Here is a 20413-nt window from a genome sequence, read left to right on the forward strand (position 1 = left end):
TTCTGAGATAAATGCTGGGGCAGGGTGGGAGGGGAAGGGTTAGGAAAGGACCTAATTTAATGGAGGTGAATCTGTCCCCTTGCTAGTCTTCATTTAGTAACCCTGACAAGCCACCCAACACCACCCTGAGAGGCCCAGAGCTTCTGGACTCATTCCTTTGCCCCTGGACACCTGCCCTGCACTGCTGCCCCTCCCTGCCCCCTGCCTTCCCCAGTCCTGGTGCCTGGGGGGAGGGGAAGGGCCCTAGGCATTCTCCAGCAGCCTGCCCAGTTGCCTGGAGACAGCTCCGCTTTCCCAGGCCCGGCCCCTTTTATCGGGGAGACAATGTACGCACACAGTGAGGGCCTTGTGCGGCACCCCAGCCCCCTGCGCTCTGACTTGAGGAATTTTTCAAGTGTTGACCTCTCTCCGTGAGGTCTCCACGCTGGCCAATCGGAGGGCCTGCTGCTCTTGCTGCTTCCTACCCAGCTCTGGTCGGGAAGAGAGGGCGGGAGGTGGGATAACAGTGGAGGGCTGTTCCCTTCGCCCTGCCAGAGTCTCAGGGGAGAGCTTCACCTTCAGAAACTGGGCCTGGAGCGCTGGGGAAAGGTCTTGGAGCAGCAAGTGGGGGTGGGGAATTTGTGATGGATTCTGTGTCTTCCTCAGTCGCTCTGCTCTTGCTGCCTTTTCTGAACAGCTTGGCTGGTGATATGGGGGTGCACTTTCCTCTCACGACCTATTTCCCTGTGTGTAAAACAATCAGGATAGGCTGAGATCAGGGTCCCCCAAAGGGCGGTTTTCATCAGAATCAAATTCATTTGCCTAGGTACCACCCTGCACCTGCTGGATCAGATAGAGGTCTTTGTAAAGAGAAAGTAGACTCTGACACACTTAGCTGCAACAGGACCTTAGGGGAAACACATGGAGAAGTTCTCAAAGCAAAAGAAAGTTAGGAAGAGCTGTCTTGGCAAGATCAGGCCCTGCGCTCCACCAGGAATTCATGGATGGTCTCTGGGTGAACCAGCCCCTGGCTGCTGCCCTCCTTGTCCTCTCTGCTCAGAAATGCAATTTCTGCAGAACCTGAAGCCTGGCTTGTGCTACTCTTAGTTCTGGGGACACTTTGGGACAGTCCCACAGGGAGAGAGCACGGTTGGTTTCCCTCAGTGCAAATGCAAACAGAGGCCTTGCTACCAGACAAAGCAGGAGTGGAGACAGACAAACCAAACCCAGATGGGCCCTCAGGACCGCAGAAACCCAGGGACTGGAGTGCAGTTCAGGAACTATTTTTTAAAAAAAGTAATATGAAACCAAGTTCTGAAACCACCACCCAACTTGTTACAGACACCTCCCAACTGGTAGAACCAAGACCAGTGGGAGAAACAGAAGGAGACATTTTTCAACTCACTCTCCAGAAGGTTACCATAAGTAGACAAGGTGAGGTCACCCACAGGCCAAGAGGACTGCTTGGGAAGAGTGTAGGCACGCTGTTGTTTGTAGGTGCTCCAGTGCAGCTTGGTTAACTCACTGGGGAGGCTAGTGGAGGAGGGGCAGGCGCTGTGACGGATCAGGCTGCATACCCTTAGAGGAGATGCAGGCCTTACGCCTTCCAGCTTCCCCTCCCTGACCTGCTTCCCCCCCTCTCTTGTGCCCTTGTGCTGCCGTCCTGGAGAAATTCAGTACCCACCACAGTGTGACTTTCTGGCCCAGGGCCCTCCAGGTGACCTTCCTGAAAGGGGGAGTCCCTCGGATGTGCACATCCTCTTGAGCTGCCGTCTTGGAAGCTCCACCTCCCTGCGCTCTGGGGAGGCCGTTCTTGGGACAGGTGCCAGCCTTGTTGCAGAATGTCTGCTCTTCCCCGGGCCTGTGCAGGCCTGCCTGAGACATCTTTCCTGGGCAAGAGGGCAGCTTGCATGGTGGTGAAAGAAGAGCTACTGCTTCCTGTCCGATTCCCAACCTCCTACCCTGGGTTTGCAAGAGGGACTGGAGTGGGAGTTTCCTGAAGCTTTATACCAAGTGCAGTTGCACCTTCAGAAAGGGCTTAGCTAAATTAAGGGTTTGCTCACGCAGCTGCTCCCCAGAGCCAGTCGGTGATGAGCAGGTGGCAGAAAAGGCACAGGTGTAGAAAAGTACTTGCCTGGCCTGAGGGTAATGTCAGCCACATGCTGTGTGACAGGTGCTGTCTGCTGTTGGGTTTCAGCTGCAGAGACAACAGAGCTGTGGGGACCGGACTGGGCCTGAAAACCCATGACCCCTTCAAAGGCAGCAGCTGCAAGTCACTCACTCTGTGCCGTGTCGAAAGAAGGGCTTGCTGTTCCAAGTTGCTGGTTTTCACAGGAAGTCAAAGTCTTGTTTTTTATATGAATCTTTTTCTTTAGACTCTGACCTCCATGGTGTCTGCCACTTGGCAAGTCCTAGCAAAGAGTAGTCAGGGTAGCCGTTCAGTCCCATTCTTCTGGGACTATCACCCAGGTGGACTATACATGGCAGGATGACAAGTGGGCTGTTTTGATCTGGGCAGTTCCGAGGGCAGGTGAGTGGGTGGTTGGATGAATTGGTGGGTGGATGGATGAATTGGTGGGTGGAAGGATGGATGGTTAGATAGATAGATGAGGGAAAGCCAGGTGGAGTGGTAGATGGGTGGAGAGGGAGGGATGAGTGGCCTGGCAGTTGTGGGAAGGATGCATGGGTGAGAGAAGTGCAGATGGATTGGATGATGAGCAGATGGGGAAGAAGTATTCCCAAACACCCCATGGGCTTTGACATTGCTTCCACTTCCCTTCTCTGAATATTTTCATGTTCTGTCTTTTCCTATATGATCAAAATCTCTTTTCTGGAACGATCAGGTTATTAGTCATTTGTACCTGGATGGGAATTACTTATTGGCATTTGAGTTTTCCTGTAGGTATTTCTGCAGGCCATTTCCTTAATAAGTGGGTAAAAAATGGAATGACTTAGCTCTAAAACATTAAATTTTGGTGATAGGAAGAGTGTGGAGTTCCAGGCATTGGGAGGAATGAATGTGATCCAGGGCTGTGTCTTTAGGGAGAAGAGAGAAGAGGCTGGAAATGGCAGGTTGGCCTGCCCCGTGCAATCACAAGGCATGGCTGATGGCTTGTTTTCCCTCATGGTCTGTGTTAGGAAAGACAAGGAACTCATGGCAGGTGGATGGACAGACTTTCATTGTTGTGGATGGATACAAAGCAAGGGTCCATTCTGGACCAAGGCCTGCAGTGTACCTTCCTCCTCTTGCAGAGGGAAGGTGACCAGTCCCTTCTCCAGGAGTTCATCCCACCGGATGTGTTGTTGAGGACCAGAGGGAGAGAGATGAATGTTAAACACCTGCCATGTGTATAGCTGTGAGTAGATTTAATTTTTTTACAGTTTTTTTTCTTAATTTGAAAGGCAAAGTGGCAGAGAGGGGAAGATACAGATCTTCCATTTTCTGAGTCATTTCCCAAACAGCTGCAAGGCCGAAGGCCCGGGACAGGCTGAAACCAGAAGCCTGAAGCTTCTTACGGGTCTCGCATATGGGTCAAGCATTTGGGCCATCTGCTGCTGCTTTCCCAGGCACATGAGCAGGGAACGGATGGGAAGTAGAGCAACCAAGACATGAATTGGCACCCATATTGGATGCTGGCATCGCAGGCGGCATCTTAACCCACCATATCACAGCAACTGGTCCCTGGTTAGATCCTTTCATCCTTATGCTTCATGGGAGAAAGAAAAACTGTTCCAATATCATGTAGCAGGTATCAGAGCTGCTCAATAAAAGTCTGGTCTTGTACGCATTATTTCCCTGCTTTTAGGGACACACGCTAGAAGCATTCTTCACTCCCCAGGTGCCGTCAGCAGCTGCCCAATTCCATGGCTTGTGTCTTTCACATACACATGTGTCCAGATCATGCAAAGCTTGTCTTTGTGTTTTAGGCCTTGCCAAAGAACAGCTACCAAGTATCAGTGGGCTGGTGGGAGGTCTGGCTTACCCCATCATGAAGTTGGTCACTGACTGAGACAGAGCTGGGTGTTTGTGTGAATGCTGAGTGTGCGTATTGCCCATTTGCTTTATCTGCCTGTCTTGTTAGGTAGTGAGCACCCTGATGCTCAGCATGGCAAAGTCTCACACTTGTTCCCTTAGAGCCTATGGGCTATGGCGCATAGTAGGTGGTTAGTCGTACAGCTTAATTGTCCCTCGAAGAGGTCTGAGGTTCCCTCATCCTATCCTGAATCACTTTTTTCCTGGATCAGTCCTGTTTCATCCTCTCTTTAAGCCTGTGAATGCCACAAGGGCGAGGTCTGTACCTGCCCTCCCGCTGCCACCCCCCATGTCTGGTTTCTGTGAGGTGTTAAAACAAGGAAGTGAGTAAAGAATGGGGATGGTGGCCAGATCCAGCCCGCCAGCATCTCCTTCCCTCCAGTCATCTGTGGCCAAGGAGGAGGGACATCAGTGACATCCCTTGGCTCAGGTCCCATGGGTCTCCCAGGGCAGAGGCTCCATCCCTCACATGCTCACCAGAGTTCCCTAATTGCACAAGGGACCGACAGGCTGACTTGAGCAGCAGGAAGGGCCCAGGAGGTAAGCAGGTAGTGATGGTTCTGCAGTGGGATCTTGGGGGTCCTCTCTGTTGTAAGGGACCCCAGCTGGCCAGCCCACCTGGGAGCCCCCATCCTTCTAATGGGGACAACTCGCAGTGTGTTGCTGCTCGCTGTCTCCTGCCTGGTCTGTTGTTCCCTCTTACCTACCCTCTGCCTCTGTTAAGGTCACAAAGGAACAATAGCTATGCCGCACCCCAGATATGAGGCTCTGTGTCTGTCTCTACTGCATTCCAGTGGGGGTATCCTGACCCCTATGTCCTTGGAAAGGCGACTGCAAGGCCCAGTCACGTTGCCTGCACCTGGCAGGGCTGGGGGTGCTGGATTGGTTGGAAATCCCTGCACAGACTCAGGTAGCACCTGTGTGTGCCAGTTCTCTTCTTTAGTCCTGCTGCAGGGACTTGGGACCTCCTCCACCTGGGGTCTCCCTCACATGCCACGCCCCCCCTTCCAACTTGGGATTTCCCACCGCAGGCAGTGCCGGGTTTCTAATATCCTCTCTTCTGGTGCCTCTGATGTGGCAGTAAAATATGAGACCACCCACTGAGATAGAAGCATGGTGGAATCCAGAGTTCTCTCCACCCCTGCCCTGTACCCCTTGGCAAAGCCAGGTTGTGATGGATTGGCTGAGGTGTTCAGGGAGCTCAGTTGTGAGAATGAACATATTAGGGCATGATGAGAAGGCAGCTCCTGCAGGACAAAGCCCTTGGGCACAGTGGCTCCATCCATTTTGCCTAAGGTCAAACAGCCAGTCAATTATGGAGGCAGCAGCCCCAGCCCCCACAACATCTCGAATTCCAGACCACCCCTGCTGCTACCTCTGCCAGACAGCGCTGTTCAGAGGCTGCTCCAGGCTGAATGAGCCCCCGGCAAGGAGGCAGCAGTCTGTGTGGCCCAGCAGCAGACAGACTTCTGACTCCTGGCCAAGCAGGGGGATGGACCGCCTGACCCTCAGCTTCAGCCTGTGTCTTCCGTCTGCCATTTCCACAGTCAACATTCCAGAGATGGGCAAAACAAAAGTTTCTAAACTGGGAAGGTGAGGTCTTGCCAAGGCCAGAGCTGCCTGGGTGGTATTGGACTCAGGTTAGAATCAAGCTGAAGGCTGCCAGCTGCACAGGTTGGCTCTGATGCACAATGACCCTGCCTCCTCATGGTCTCCATAGATCTGTGAACTGATTACAAGGATGGACCAATAGATGGCAGTAAAGTGCCTCAAGGAAGGGATTCCTTGGGTACCCATCTCTGGAAGACTAACTTAGCAGGTCAACATTTATGGTTTTCTTTGAAGGCTTACATATGTATTTGATAAGAGTGACAGAAAGAGAGGGGAAGAGACAGAGATCTTCCATCTATTGGTTCACTCACCAAATGGCCACAACTGCAGAGGCTGGGCCAAGCTGAAGCAAGGAACTTCGTGTAGGTCACCCATGTGAGTGCACAGGCCCAAATACTTGGACCATCATCTGTGGCTTTCTGAGGCACATTAGCAAGGAGCTGGATCACAACTGGATCACAATCAGGACACACATGGGTGCCTGTGTAGGGTAGTGGCTTTGCTGGTGGCGGCTTTCCCTGCTGGCTTCCAATCATTCGTGTTTTTATTTGAAAGAAAGAGTGACGGGTAGAAACACAGAAAGAGAGGTCTTCCACTCACTGATTCACTCCTCCAAAGGGCTACAACAGCCAGAGTTGAGCCCAATCAGAGAGCCTAGAACTCAGTTCAGAGCTCCTAAAGGCATGGCAGGGGGCAGGCACATTAGCAGGGACTTGGATCAGAAACAGAGAAGCCAGGATTTAAACCATTGCTCTGTGAGGGGGTGCTGATGTTGTCAGTGGTGATGTAACATCATCCCGTAGCCAACAATCACTTGTGATACTTGGGCTTGTACCCAGCTGGAGGTACAGGAAGTACTTGGAGCTCACAGACTAGACATGCAGGGCAAGTGACAGACCGGTGAGGGGCAGTCAGTATGTAGAGTCATCAAGGATAGAACGGTATGAGGTGGAAATCCCTCAGAAATGCTGAGCTGGTTTATGGTGCTGTTGAGGAAAGCTTCTCTGAGTAGGTTTCCCTGGTGAGGCTCTTGGAACCTGAGAAGGAGGCAGATGGCAAGAAAGCATCCCAAGCTGTGGGGAGAGCATGTGCCAAGGCTCAGGAGCGTACGAGCAGATGATGTGTTTAACAGATCACAGGAAACTGTATGTGTCCATGGAGTAGGGGACAAGCCAGAGGAGAAGGGGGCCACCGATTAGCAGGGGTCAACTCACAAAAACCCCTGCAGGTCTGAACTGACTCCTGCAGATCTTAACCTAGGAGACCACTTGGAGAGGCTGGGTGGTTTTGAATAGGGCTTCTCCATCAGGAACAGGTGGGACTTGAGTTCTGTGGTATCACCTCTCAGCGCTGCTGAGAGGATCACATTGGTAGGAGAATGGGAGGGACTTGCAGCTGTGTGTTCTAGTTACCCATTCATTACGGTTAGCAGCATTCAGCACTCATTTCATCAGGGGGATGGATTGCAATCAAAATTTCCATTGCATAATCCATGTGAGAGTAAGACGGTGTTGTGTGTGTTTGTGGGTCCCCACCACATGGCACTCAGGAAGGGGAAAGTGAACAGCTGTTGGTTCTTGATTGTTTTGAAGCCTGTTTCAGGCCCTGGAGCGTATGATGTGTCGGGAACTCTTCTCAGTGCCTTGTATACTTGGTTTTCCTCAATCCTCTCTACAACTCTAGGAGGGAAGTAGATCATCATTCCCATTTCTCAGGTGTGAAAATTGAAGTATCTGGAGGTTGAAAGATTTACCCGAGGTCACACAGGAAGAGAGTCGAAGAGCTGCGGTGATGTCAGCTCTGTGTCCTCTACCCTCTCCTGCCTTGTGGTATGAATGAATGGACTCCGGGCCCTTCCCTGGTAGATGGTGTTATTGATAAAGGGCACAACAGAGAGCTGGAAGGTTGAGTTTTAGGCTGTGTGGGAAGTTAGCAATAGAGCTGAGTTGCCTACGCCTATGCGACTCAAATCTGTATTGTTCCAGTATGGCCGCGTTGGTGGTCATAAGCTAGCATGCTGAAACCCATCTTACATCTCTTGTATTAGAGCTGGAAGGAAGCCTGCCCTAGTGGCGGGGGGTGGTGATGTGGCCCTCTCCGGACAGATGGAACAGTCAGCAGAGGGAAGAGGTCACATCCAGAAGGACCCTGCGGCTACTGTCTCAGCCCATACTCTGTGTCCCAGCCCCAAGAGCACCCTTCCTAAAGGAATATCCTGGCCCCATTCCAGGGCCACCATAGGCTGATCTTGGTCGGTCCTTCCTGGAGATGGACAAAGGAAAATTGTTGATGGGGCAGAGAAGGGGTGGGTAGGGAAGGAATAGACAAGGCTTCACTACGTGGTCTGGGCCATCCATGGACTTGCAGGAGAAGTTTATGGAGCGCAATACAGAGAAAATGGCTGGGCAGGAAATCAGGGAGGGTCAGAGCTTAGGGCTAAGAGCCAAGAGCTGGCAATGCTGTGACACAGTGTTCTGGGTCAGACTCCAGAGAAGTCTAAATTCTGAGTCCACAGGTCGTGAGGATGCTGTATTTGTCAAGGGTGGAGGAGACATGCTTCATTTGAAGGTTTGCTAGCTTTTCTTCTCCATTTTGAATGCTACATGAGTAACATACAGGCCTTCACTTTTTGTTCTGCCCCAAGCTCCATACTTGGTAAAGATGGACCCATCCTCATGTCTGGAATTTGCCAGTTGTACCTTTAAGGACTCAAGATAAAATGGACAAACCGTGTGCAGTTTCACCCTTTGAGTGATGATGGTAACACACAGATTTTTCTTGAAGGCCATTGCTAGGGGGGGAAGCGCAAATTTGTTTTCAAGTCATCCTAACAGTTTCTGTCCCATTCATCTCCAGCCTCATTGACTTTGAATGAAGTGATGTTAGCATTAGAACTTTCCGGCAAACCTGAAGTGAGACTTGGGAAGCAGGATTTGTAGGAAGGACCCTGTCCTAAATGCAAGGCTGCAAATGTGGAACATAACATTCATGTTCCAGGGGAAAAAAATAGAAGAAGCCAAGAAGAAAGCCCTGAAATGTAATGTTTATAAAAATCTTGATTAGAACTCAATTGTGGCTGCACCTCACTGGTGGGGAAGTTGGGATATGCATTTGAAGCGCCAGTGTATACACTCTCTTACTGTGGGAAAAAGGGAGAATGAGTGTTGGAAAGCCAAATGCTGACTATGCCAGGGAAAGTTTGTGGAAGTGCTGAACACAGTGCCCAGTTAACAGCAAGTGACAGAACCATTCATTTCTTTGCCTTATTTGAAACTTTATTTTTACTTAAAAGGCAGAGTTACAGAGGGAGGGATGGAGAGAGGGAGAGAGAGCAAGAGAGATCTTCCACGCGCTGGTTCATTCCCCCAAAGGGCTGCAACAGCCAGGGCTGGGCCAGACCAAAGTCAGGAACCTTGGAACTCTGTCTGGATCTCCCAGTTCATGAACAGGGATGTGCATCAGAAACGGAGTGGCTGGGAATTGAGCCAGTACCCATATGGGTTGCCAGTGTCACAAGTGGTGGCTGAAACCACTATGCCTCACTCACTGCCAGCCCCAAGAACTTTCAGTGTCGTAACACCGACATCAAAAAGTGCAAATAAGGCCTCTTGCTACTTTTGGTTTGTGTCTGGGAGGGTATCTCGGTCCGGTCCGTAAGCACCCAGATGTTAGGTGCTGTGGAGTTAAAACCCGAATTCGAATCATTTTAGCAAAGTATTTAGTCCCTCTGGGTTCCCATTTCCTCATCTTTAGGATGTCAGTAATGATATCCCCTACACAGTAGTTGTTGTGAGTATGAAATGAAAAAGGCTATGCATTACAGACTGTAACATAGTGTCAGGTGCCAAGTGTTCAACAAACATTTATTTTTTTTACCAATTTTCTGTTTGTCCATTTAACAAATGTTAATTGAGGTCCTATTGGGAATAGGCTGATGGATACAATTAATTGTTCCTGCTGTGTTATGGTTTAGTGGGACACAGGTGTCATGGTGAATTATGATTATAATGAATTGTGGTGGTGGTAGTATAGAAACAGAGTGTAAGGAAAAAATCTATTGGAGAGAGGAATTGTGGGTGAGGATTTGGGTACTTAGGGAGAAAAATGGACAAGCAGATGCTGTTGAGAAATCATTACCATGTAGACTAAATGGAGATGGGCAGGGAGAAGGGTGCTGGAGGAACGTCTGTGTTTCTTCCTGGAGCCATGGGTAAATGTGGATACTTTTTACAGATGAGGACAACAGAGGCAGGGAGGAAAGAGAGTTGGTGGAAAGAAGGATAATGGGTATGTAGATGGATGGAAGGAAGGAAGGAAGGAGGAGCAAAGAAAGGGTGCTTCATTGGACAAGTGGGTAGAGAAATAGATAGATGACTAAATTGGTAATACATCATTGATGGGGTGAGTATGCTGTTATTTCAATACTGCACTGTTTATATAATGGTCTTTATTTAATACTTGAAATAACCTTACCACATGTGGCATAAGTATTAACATCTTTCTTTGACAGAAGATAGAATTGAGTCGCTGGGAGTCCAAGGGACTTGAGAGCATTGGAACTTCTTGTGTCTTGAGACTGGCCTGGTGGTACAGCATGTTAAGCTGTCACTTGCAACACCAGCCTCCTGTGTCAGAGTGCCTGTTCAAGGCTGGGCTTTTCTATTCTGATCTAGCTCCCCGCTGACACCCAAGGACTGGGCACCTGCCACCAACAGGGGAGACAGGCATCTATTTCCTGGCTTCAGCTTTCCCGGATTGGCTGTTGTGGCCAGTTAGGGAATGCTCTAGCAGATTGAAACCTGCTCTGCTTCTCTCTCCCTGTCTAGGTTGCTCTGCCTTTCAAATATGTAATAAGTAAATGGTTCTAAAAAATTCTTTCTCTTAACAAACAAAATGAGAGTCTCCAGTCTCCCTCTCCATTCTTACCTCTACTACACACTAACTTCCAACAATGAGAAAATCAGCAGTTGAGCTGAGAGGAGAGGGAGAAGGTGGAGAATGCGAGAGGGGGAAGGGCTTTTGGGCAGAGAAAGAAGAGTGAAGTGGTATGCATCCTGACTTAGGAGCTTTCTTTCCCATCTTTGCAGGTCTAAGTATTTCCACGGGAAGAAGGTGAATGGAGAGATTGAGATCCGAGTGGAACAGGTAGGTGGGAATCTGAACACTTCGTTTCCCTCACTAACTGCATCTTTCTAATACATCTGTTTCTCTCAGCTTTAGCCTCATGGCTTAGTGAGAGCATCTTACTATACATTTAGTAGAGTATATCTTTGATGGCACCAGAGAGAAACGGTTTTAAATATGTCCCAACATGCCAGCCTGCTTCATCGCGTGAGATAGCTTCAGATAAAGCAGGTCTTTGAGATCACATACTTCTACATAGTCTGCTTACAGTTTTAAAAGCATTGCATGTTGATACTTTATATTCATTAAACCAAGAAACTCCTCAACCTCACCAGAGGACTGGATTTTTTTTAATGAATTTTAGCATCTTGCCATTTTCACGTCGTAAGTATACATATACAGGCTATTTTTTTAAGTGAAGGTGGATATATTAATATATCATAATGTGGAATTCATGACAAAGATAAAACAAAGGGTATATAAATATGCAAGGGTATGATTTAATGAGGACAGTGTTTTTAAATATCTACATACCAAATAATAGGGCAACCATTTCTAACCAAATAGGTAGATAAACACAAATACGTACCCACATATATAGATTTATGTAGAAATGCATACATTAAATACATACAACTTTCATGTATAAGAGAAAATATGGTACTCGTGTTTTCTATGTCTGGTTTATTTCCCTTAGCACATGGTCTTTATTTCCTTTCATTAAGTTGTGCATGTCAGGACTTTTTTTTTTTCTGGTGGAGTACTTTTCCATTGTGTACATATATCACATTTTCTTCATGCGTTCATCCATAATATCTATCTTGACTCCATCCCTTTGCTGTTTGTGAATAGTGCCTCCATGAACATGGACCTGCAGGTATCTCCCTCACACGCTGACTTCATTTCCTTTGAATATTTTCCCAAACAGGGAGCTGAGTGTGTTGCACTGTTACCTTGACCTTTTGTGCAATGGGGGTCATTCCCATGGGCAACCTTCATTTCCATCTTGTTCTACTATAATGAGTTAATATTACCAGAAACATTCTTGCTTACGCTAGAGTCTCATTAAATCAGAATTATTTGGTTCAGTGATTTTTCAATGTTTCTATTTTAGCAAACTTTCTCCAAAGGAAATACCAAGTAGAATGTTAGGGCTCTGATGGAAGTGGGCATGGGAAATTCAGGTCTGTCTGTTCCTTCCTGTTTGAGATGGGCCTCAAGGAATCTCCTTGGAGCCACATTTGCTAGGGATTCAGACCCCTGGTACTTTTGTTTTCTAGATGTTGAGTAAGTGACCTAATCTCTTTGTGCCTCAATTTCCTGTTGTTTGGATTAAATAATTTCAACCCTCAAAAGAGAGTGGAGCTGTGAATACTGCCTATTGTTATTCTCGCTGTTAATGTGTAGGGCCCTTTGCTATGTGGAAAGGAATATGGATTTGGCCAGGTCTACACACAAAGCAAGCCGCGGCGGCAGCAGTGAAAGGCAGGGCTCCTGACTGCACTTCCGGCGGTCCTCCCATTCCTTCAGTAAGAACATCCCTAGGTCGGCCACTGCACTTGACCTGGGCAGATCCCCACAACAGAACCTGGGCTCTGGAACCTCGGTGTGGGCTCCAATGCCAATGCCATGCTTTTCTGCGTTGTCTTGGTTGGGCCATCCTTAAGCTCTTTCCATTTTAATTTCTTCATCTGTGCCATTGGAGTAATAATGGCCTCAGCCTAGGTTTGTATGGAATTGCAAAGGATTCAATGAGTTAGTTGAAGAGGAGTGTCTAGAACAGTGCCTGCCACGTGCAAGGCATCCAGTACATCTACCTGTGACCGTCTGCATCATTTCTTCCTCCTTTGCCTCCTTTTCTTTTTTTCTTCCTTATCTTCCTTTTCTCCCTCCTCTTATTTTTGCTCTTCCTTCCTCTTTATCCTCCTTCTATACTTCCTCCTCTTTTTTCTCCTCTTCCTTTCTCCTCCTTCCCCTCACTCTCCTTTTCTTTCTCTTCTGTCATCGTCAGCAGCAACAGCAGCAAACAGTAAATAAGATAATCAAAGACCATACTATTAAATGAATCCAAAGAAATTGTGTGTGTGTGTGTGTGAGAGAGAGAGAGAGGGAGAGAGAGAGAGAAACTATTCTCTCTGCACTCTGAGCTGTGTCCAAGGAGCAGAAAGGCCTTTTAAGCATCAGACCAACTTGGCTCAGTATTAAAACACCTACAGTTTTCATTTCAGTTTGATCCTGTGACTTTCAACTCTGTCCAGTGTCCACTGGTTTTCCTTTCATGACAAAGAATGGTTATTTTTGTTGGTTTTACAAATATTTGTCAAGTATCTGCTGCATTAGCCTGCTAACATGTGCGGAAGGAGAATATAGGAGCCCTGTCTCAAGAAGCGTCGGTCCAAGAGAGGAGGCAAGGTAGGTCTTGCTAGAACATCAACCCAGGGAAGCCAGAAGCTCAAGCTTCGTGCTGTGGGCAGCAGAGACCACAGCTAATTGGTGGGAGGGTGTGGTGTATAAAATGAACTGTGGGATGGATAGGATTTCAAGAGCTGGAGATGGTGATGTGAAGAATATGGGATGGGCATAGGGAAGACAAAGGCAAGGAGACCAGAAGTCTGGGGTGTGAATTAATGGGGAGTCTAGCGTGGGGTACCCCAGAAAAGAGTACTTCCTCTTGCCTTGTACCCCACCTGTTCCTCCTCTTTCCTGCCCCCTTAGTGGAGTACCACCGTATATCTTCCAACTTTAGCCAGAACCTGCACAGTCCCCTGGATGGCCCTTTTCCCTACTTCCTCACCATATCCACTCCATGACCAAATCCTTTTGACTCCACCTCCCATAATTCTTTAATCTGCCCATGCCTGTTCATCCATTGCCAAGGTTTTATTTTGGCTAGACCACTGTCAGCTCTCATTCAGTCTTACTAATTACTAGGCTCTACTCCATTTTTCAAAACATCCATTTCCAATTTACTCTTCATTGCAAAGCTGGAATGATCTTTCTAGAAAAGCAAATTCAATCCTTCAAATAGTTGGCTTTAAAGTCCTCTCCTTAAAGACTCCTTCTCAGATTCTTTTCCTGATGTAAATCAGATAACTTGATGGCCCCCTCTTTTTGCACCTCAATGTTTCCTTCCTAAGCGTTATTGAAGTTTAAAAACATATTTAGGGTGGGACTGTTTGCATACCATTATCACCCTGGCTGCTTGGATCTCACTTGGTTAAACAGTGCAGGACCTGGAACAAACTAGGACTGCGGGAAATATTTGCAGAATGAATAACTGATAGATTCCTCAGATTCCAGGCTCCTTGTCAGTTTCCAAGGATGATAAATCATTGCTTCTTAATCTCCCCTGAAAAATCTAAGTTTTTCATAAACCATCTGGCAAATGCTCAGTTGCCAGCCCAGCTGGCCCTGTCTTTTCCCATTTGTGGAGTCCCTAAAGCATGCGTTCATTTCCCCCTTTCTCTCATTTCCCCCTTTCTCTCAGTGCTGCCTGTAGCCCAATGTGTAGATATAAGAATCTGTGAGCAAGAGCCACAGAGGGAATTGCCCACAAAATAACTTACCCAACAGGCTTGCGGATGCTCAAGATATAGGGCTGCTGTCACACTGAAAACTTGACTAATCTAGAGTCATCCAGATTACCAGCTATTCTTCTCCACAGAGGCCAGAAGATGAATGAGCCAGGAGACCAATTAACAGATCAGTTGGGCATTTTTTTTCCATGGAAGACATACCTTCCCAAGCCTACATGGGAGCCCAAGTGGCTTCTCTTTTCCTGTCTGGGTCAATAGTTAGGTCACATCTGCAACCCTCCACCCCCAAGAACCTCATCTGTATCCTCCAGCACTCGGGAAAAGGCCTAGGATGAATGCCACTGTTTAGTCTGAGCTGGCCTCACATTTTGGGAGCTTGTCCTCCCAACTAAGTCCCAAATTAACCAGATAATTGCACAGTCTGGGTTTTGCTGGATACAGCAAATAAGTTAGTTGTCGTTGGCCTAGAGGAAGCCTCCACCCCTTCTCTCCACCTCTTGCTCCCGATTCAAAAACTGCTTGCCTGTGCTCTTCCTGAGCTAGAAATCAGTACATTCTGGGGAGGTCAGTGTGGGGAGCTGCATCAGTTTGTACTCCATTACCCAGAATACCCTTCTGGCTCAGTAGGGCCTTATAGGAGTGTCATCGTGGAGCCAGAGAAGGTGATTGGCGTGTCAACATCTCAGGTGTTAATATTTGGGACATGGGGTATTTTTCTCCATAGGTTCAAGTCACCCTCAATGGGACTGAGCAGTGAGGTTGATGAATGAATTGACATTAAATCGGCTTGCAGTTGTGAGAGAAGAGGGACTAGGACTTGGCAGGATAGTGCCCGAGGGTCCAAAAAAGAGAAGACTGAGCTAACCGTCATCAGTCATTCCATGGTTTTTACCGAGTGTTCATGGAGATACAGTTGCTTAAGGAACGGTGATGTCATGCTTCAATCATGGAAGGGCAAGAAGAGGTGCCAAGTGTTATGCATAAATGACTTCAGTTCATCAAGCTGGCCAAACCACAGGTTTCCATGTGGAAATCTGGTAAGTGGCTCCTGTTGAATCCCTCTCCATGTGTTGGAATTGGGATGAAACTAGGTAGATGTGTGTGTTTATCTCATGCTCTTAATATATTTCTTCATCAGAAATATCTATTTTTTGAGAACAAAGATTTGATTTTTTTTCCCTTTAGCATATTTTAAATAATGGAGACCCCATATAGATTGAGTATTCTTTATCTGAAAGACTTGGGACTAGAACTATTCAAGATTTCTGATCTTTATGTAATAGTTGTAATATGCCTTCTGTTTCAACTGTGACCCATCACCCAAGAGATCAGGTGTGAAAATTTTCACTTGTAGTGTCATTTTTGGTACTCAAAAGATTTCAGATTTGGGGTTTTTGGGTTAGGTGGGGAGTGCTCAATTTGTCTTTTCTCTTATGGCTTTCTTCCTGCAACCTTTTTTGACAGTCTTTGTTCAGATAGACCCTAGATGTAGATCTTATGTGATCATGATGACAAAGTGAGAATTTAAGAAGTGTCATCAGCAAGATGCAGAGGTGGAGGTCGGATGTTCAAGCAGTTCAGTGGACTGGGAACAGGCTGAACATTATCTCCATGAGGGAATGTTCACATGACGGAAATACAGGTTGAGAAAAATGTATCTGATGGTTTGCCAGGAGGCTCTGCCTGTGGCTTTCTTTTTCCTTCCTCCCTCCCCTCCCTCCCTCCTTCCCTCCTTTTCCTTTTCTTTTCTTCCCTTTTATTTTTCTACCTTCTTTCCTTCCTCCCTCTCTACTTTTCTCTTCTCTTTTTTCTTCCCTTTTCTTCTTTCTTCTCTCTCTCTTTCCTTCCATCCTTCCTTCTTCTCTCTCTCCACCTTCTCCTCCCTCTCCCCTTTCTCTCTCCTCCTTCATTCTCTCTCCCGCTGCTTCTCACACAAATTATTTTTAAATTCTCATTTTGCTCCAAGTTTTTGAAGACCCCTTGTATTGGGGGAAGGACAGATGGTGTCATTGTTAAGATTGTGGTCCCAGAATAAAACAGACTGAGTTACAGAGAGGAGGAGAGACACTGAGAGAGCTTTCCGTCTGCTGGTTCACTCCCTAAATGGATACAAGGGTCAGAGCCATATCTTAGCTTTGCTGATTCTTTTACTTACGTTATTTCTGAGCATCAGTTCCCTCATCTGAAATGTGAAAAATCATCTCCCCCTAGAGTTACTCTGCAGATTAAATAGGTTAATGTCATATGCTGAGCATTGTTTCTGGTGCACATAGTAGGTACTCAATGAACAGGAATGGCTACTACCCCCACAAAGCATGAAGTCCATTTGGGATGCATTGTCAAATACAACACTTACAAAGCAGGAGGGTGATGTCCATGAGCCCACTGCATGCATGTAAAGACACTGTGTGACTCAGGCACTACAGATATCATTGTAGTATCAGACCGTAAGGGAATAATGGTGAAGGCCTTCAGAAGAGCAGTTGGAGTAAAAGCAGACTAAAGCCTTTGGAAAAAGAGGGTCTGGTGGGGGTTGTTGTGGATCGCTCTGACCAGGTTGCAGCTACCACTGGTTTGCATGAAGGACACGTATGTGGTGGGCAGGATCGGGCTGGGCTGCAACACCCATTGGTTTGTGTGGAAGAGAGGGCTGGAAACAGAACTGACCCAGCAATTGCAACCACCAGCATGTGCATAAGCTGATCGGGGAGGACGTATTGTGCCAGACCGTGTACTGGCAAGCACATGCAAGAATCAGGTCTGGGATCACCTCACATGAAATTTCTTTGGGAATCCCCCCAACTGAATCACTGGATTCAGAACTCCATCCATGAAGAGAAGTGCAGGTTCCATGGTGTGACCGTGGAGTGCATGTGTCAAAGCTGAGCTTCCTAAGTGGCTCAGATGGAGCAGTGGACAGCATATCCAGGTGCACATGGAGGATATGGCAGTACATTGGAGCCTGAAGAGGACACCTGGTACCACAACAGAGGATGGAGGACAGAACAACTCGATCAAGTGTTGGCAGTGAATATCTGAACAAACAGACTCTAAGGTGGACTGTGTCAACCAGCAGATTCTGGAGAGATTTCGTCGTGCTTACAGTGGCGAGATGGGCAGTAATTCAGAACTGTCAAACTCTCGAAACCTCTTGAGCAGGACCCTTAGAGCATGCCCCAAAAAGGGACCCTGGAGTGATGTCTGGTGGCTGACCTCCATTCCAGGGTACAGAGGCGTTTGGGAGGCTGAGTGTGATTTCTCCGCTTTCCCCTGCTCCCAGATACAGGAAGGAAAAAAAAAGAGACTGTGGAAATAGTGATCTCACTCACCTTCCCGTAGCCCTTGACACTTAACACCCTAATCAACTATCATCAAAAATAAACCTTATTTAATTAAAAAAAGAAAGAGAGGGTCAATGAAAGGAGCTGTAAATGATTACTCAGAGTAAGATTTTGATCAATTCATCTTTTTCTTTTTTTTTTTAAGATTTTTTTTTTTATTTCACAGGCAGAGAGAAGGAGAGAAACTGAGAGAGCTTTTCCAACTGCTGGTTCTCTCCCTAAATGGATACAATGGTGAGAACTGAGCCAATCTGAAGCCAGGAGCCAAGAGCTTCTTTCCCAGTCCCACTGTGGATGCCAGGGCCTGAGGACTTGAGTCATTCTCCATTGCTTTCTCAGGCCATAAGTAGGGAGCTGGACAGGAAGTGGAGCAGCTGGGAGACATGAACCCATGTCCAAATGGGCTACTTGCACCGCAAATGGAGGCTTAGCCTACAATGCCACAACATGTGCCCTTCTTTATAAGTATTCATCACTGAACAGGTGTTTGATGAAGTAGATATACCATCTCTTCAGTACTTAGAATGCTTCTTGCTGCTATGATGGGTTCCATGAATGCCTTCAACTTAGAAAAATTGAGGCTCGGGGTTAATGAGCTCTTTTGTGGTAGTCCATATTATTGAGTGGCAGTGATCTGCTGTTCAAATCAGCCAATCTGACTTCAGAACCTTCCTCTTAGCAACTCCTTGTCCTGTGGCAAATAACAAGCACGGCAACCTTCGGAGGCAGTGCTGTGTCACAGCAGGTGATCCCGTATTGGCACCTAGTTGATCCACTTCCAGTCCACATTCCTGATAATGGGTCTGGAAGAGCAGCACAAGATGAGCCACGAGCTTGGGCTACTGGCACAAACATAGGAGACCTACAGGAGGCTCCTGGCTTCAGCTGGGTAGAGAGAAGGACACGCTCTCTTCTCTCTCTTTCTCCTCCCTCTCTTTCTGTAACTTTGCCTTTCAACTGAATAAATAACTCTTGAAAGAAAAAGAAAACAGTAACCAAAATGTGTTGGTTAAAGTGTTTTACACATCACATTTCATTAATTTTAAAAGACATTTTATTTATTTTTATTGGAAAATCAGATATACAGAGAGGAGGAGATACAGAGAGGAAGATCTTCCATCTGTTGATTTACTCCCCAGGTGGCCACAATTTCTGAAGCTGAGCCAATCCAAAGCCAGGAGCCAGGCGCTGCTTCTGGGTCTCCTATACGGGTGCAGGGTCCCAAGGCTTTGGGTTGTCCTCGACTGCTTTCCTAGGCCACAAGCAGGGAGCTGGATGGGAAACAGGGCTGCCAGGATTACACCCAGTGCCTATATGGGATCCCAGCATGTAGAAGGCGAGGACTTTAGCTGCTAGGCTGCTGTGCCTGGCCCACACCACATTTAATTTTAACCATGTCATTTTATCTTTCTGGGGTGGATACTTTGCAATTGCATATGAAGAAACTGAGTCCCAGAAAGGTTAAGTAGCCAGTAGAGATGACTCATAGGAGGAATTTGAACCCAGGTTTCTGTGCTACACCACTACCTCACATTATTTCCTTGGAGTTAGCTATCAGGCTAATGGTGGAACCCTGTAGGAGACGGTGTCAACTAGTTAACACGGAAGCTGTTGAACAGTGCTCAGCGGTGATGAATGTACATCTTGGGAAGGTAGGGAATCTCCCGTTCTTAAGACGACACGACCTGCAGAAAACTGGGTAACTGATCTGGAAAGTACTTCATAGGAAATTCATGTAGGTGATGCCCTCGACTCATTTTACCAAATGCTTTGGGGAAGTAGCAAAAACAATACTTTGCAACAGTTAACAGTGGAGAAGGGATCACCCTAATCAACTATGTTTCTGACCCAAATCTACTTCTCTTCCTCCCACTCTAGTCCACTTCCCTGGAGTGGATTAATTACTAGTTCCTTGGGCAACTTTGTAAGAGTATCTTTTTTAAAAACGTTATGTGGTTTATTTTTATGTATTTGAAAGGCAGAGTGAGAGAGGAAAGAAAGGATCTTCCGTTGCCTGTTTCACTTCCCAAATGAGTTCAGTGGCCAGGGACGATGAAGCTGAGGTCAAGGAGCCTGGAACTTTTAGTCTCCCATGTTAGAGGCACCAGCCCAAACACTTGGGCCTCTTGCTTTGTTGGTGAGATGTGGAGTTGGAAGCGGGGCTCAGACTGGTACTCCCATAGGGCATGCTCCAACCTGCTTTACTTGTTATTGCTTCTGGTGGAGCGTCCCTAGCTACTTCCAGAAGCAGAGTACCAGGGCAGTCCAGAGTGATTGTGGAAAATGAAATGAAAGGGTGTTCACTTGAGTGCAAAAAAAAATCTGAGATCCACACCCAGAGAGATTTTTATTGTTCATGAAGATGTATGTTATCAAAAACAATGGCATGTAGATTTCACTATTTGGGGCTTTGAAATCAATCTATCTTGTGATTCCATTTTTCCCTGAATGTTTTGGAGTACTCTCCTAGTTGCTTGTTTTTTCCTGCCTTCTGTCCCTGAATGGATATCTCTTTTGGGTGGAAATGAACTTGAATCTTGTGACTGAAGAATCTGAGGAGTGTAGATTTTAGGTCTTTAGCTGCCATAGCATAGGAGAGAGTGTTAAAGGGTGGGTGTGGGGCTGAGTGGCAATGGACAGTGGCTGGCACCATCCCCTAAGGCACTCGGCAGCCATACATGCCCTCTTGTTTACACATACTGCCCTGCACTGACTGTTAACACACTGTATCTTGGGATTGATTCCGGGAGCATATGCATAGCCACCTCTTTCTTGCAGTGATTGCCTAA

General features: G+C 47.1%; 1 protein-coding gene across 1 annotated transcript in view; it reads left to right on the top strand.

The window, feature by feature from the left end:
* The window catches only part of SYN3 (synapsin III), a 392583-nt gene that overhangs the window by 33495 nt on the left and 338675 nt on the right, over positions 1-20413 (top strand). The window contains exon 3 of the mRNA XM_004589565.2: positions 10711-10768. Within this exon, the coding sequence (XP_004589622.2) occupies positions 10711-10768 (58 nt within the window). The remainder of the gene's footprint in view (positions 1-10710; positions 10769-20413) is intronic.

Source organism: Ochotona princeps, chromosome 15 (assembly GCF_030435755.1).
Source record: "Ochotona princeps isolate mOchPri1 chromosome 15, mOchPri1.hap1, whole genome shotgun sequence".
NCBI lineage: Eukaryota > Metazoa > Chordata > Mammalia > Lagomorpha > Ochotonidae > Ochotona > Ochotona princeps.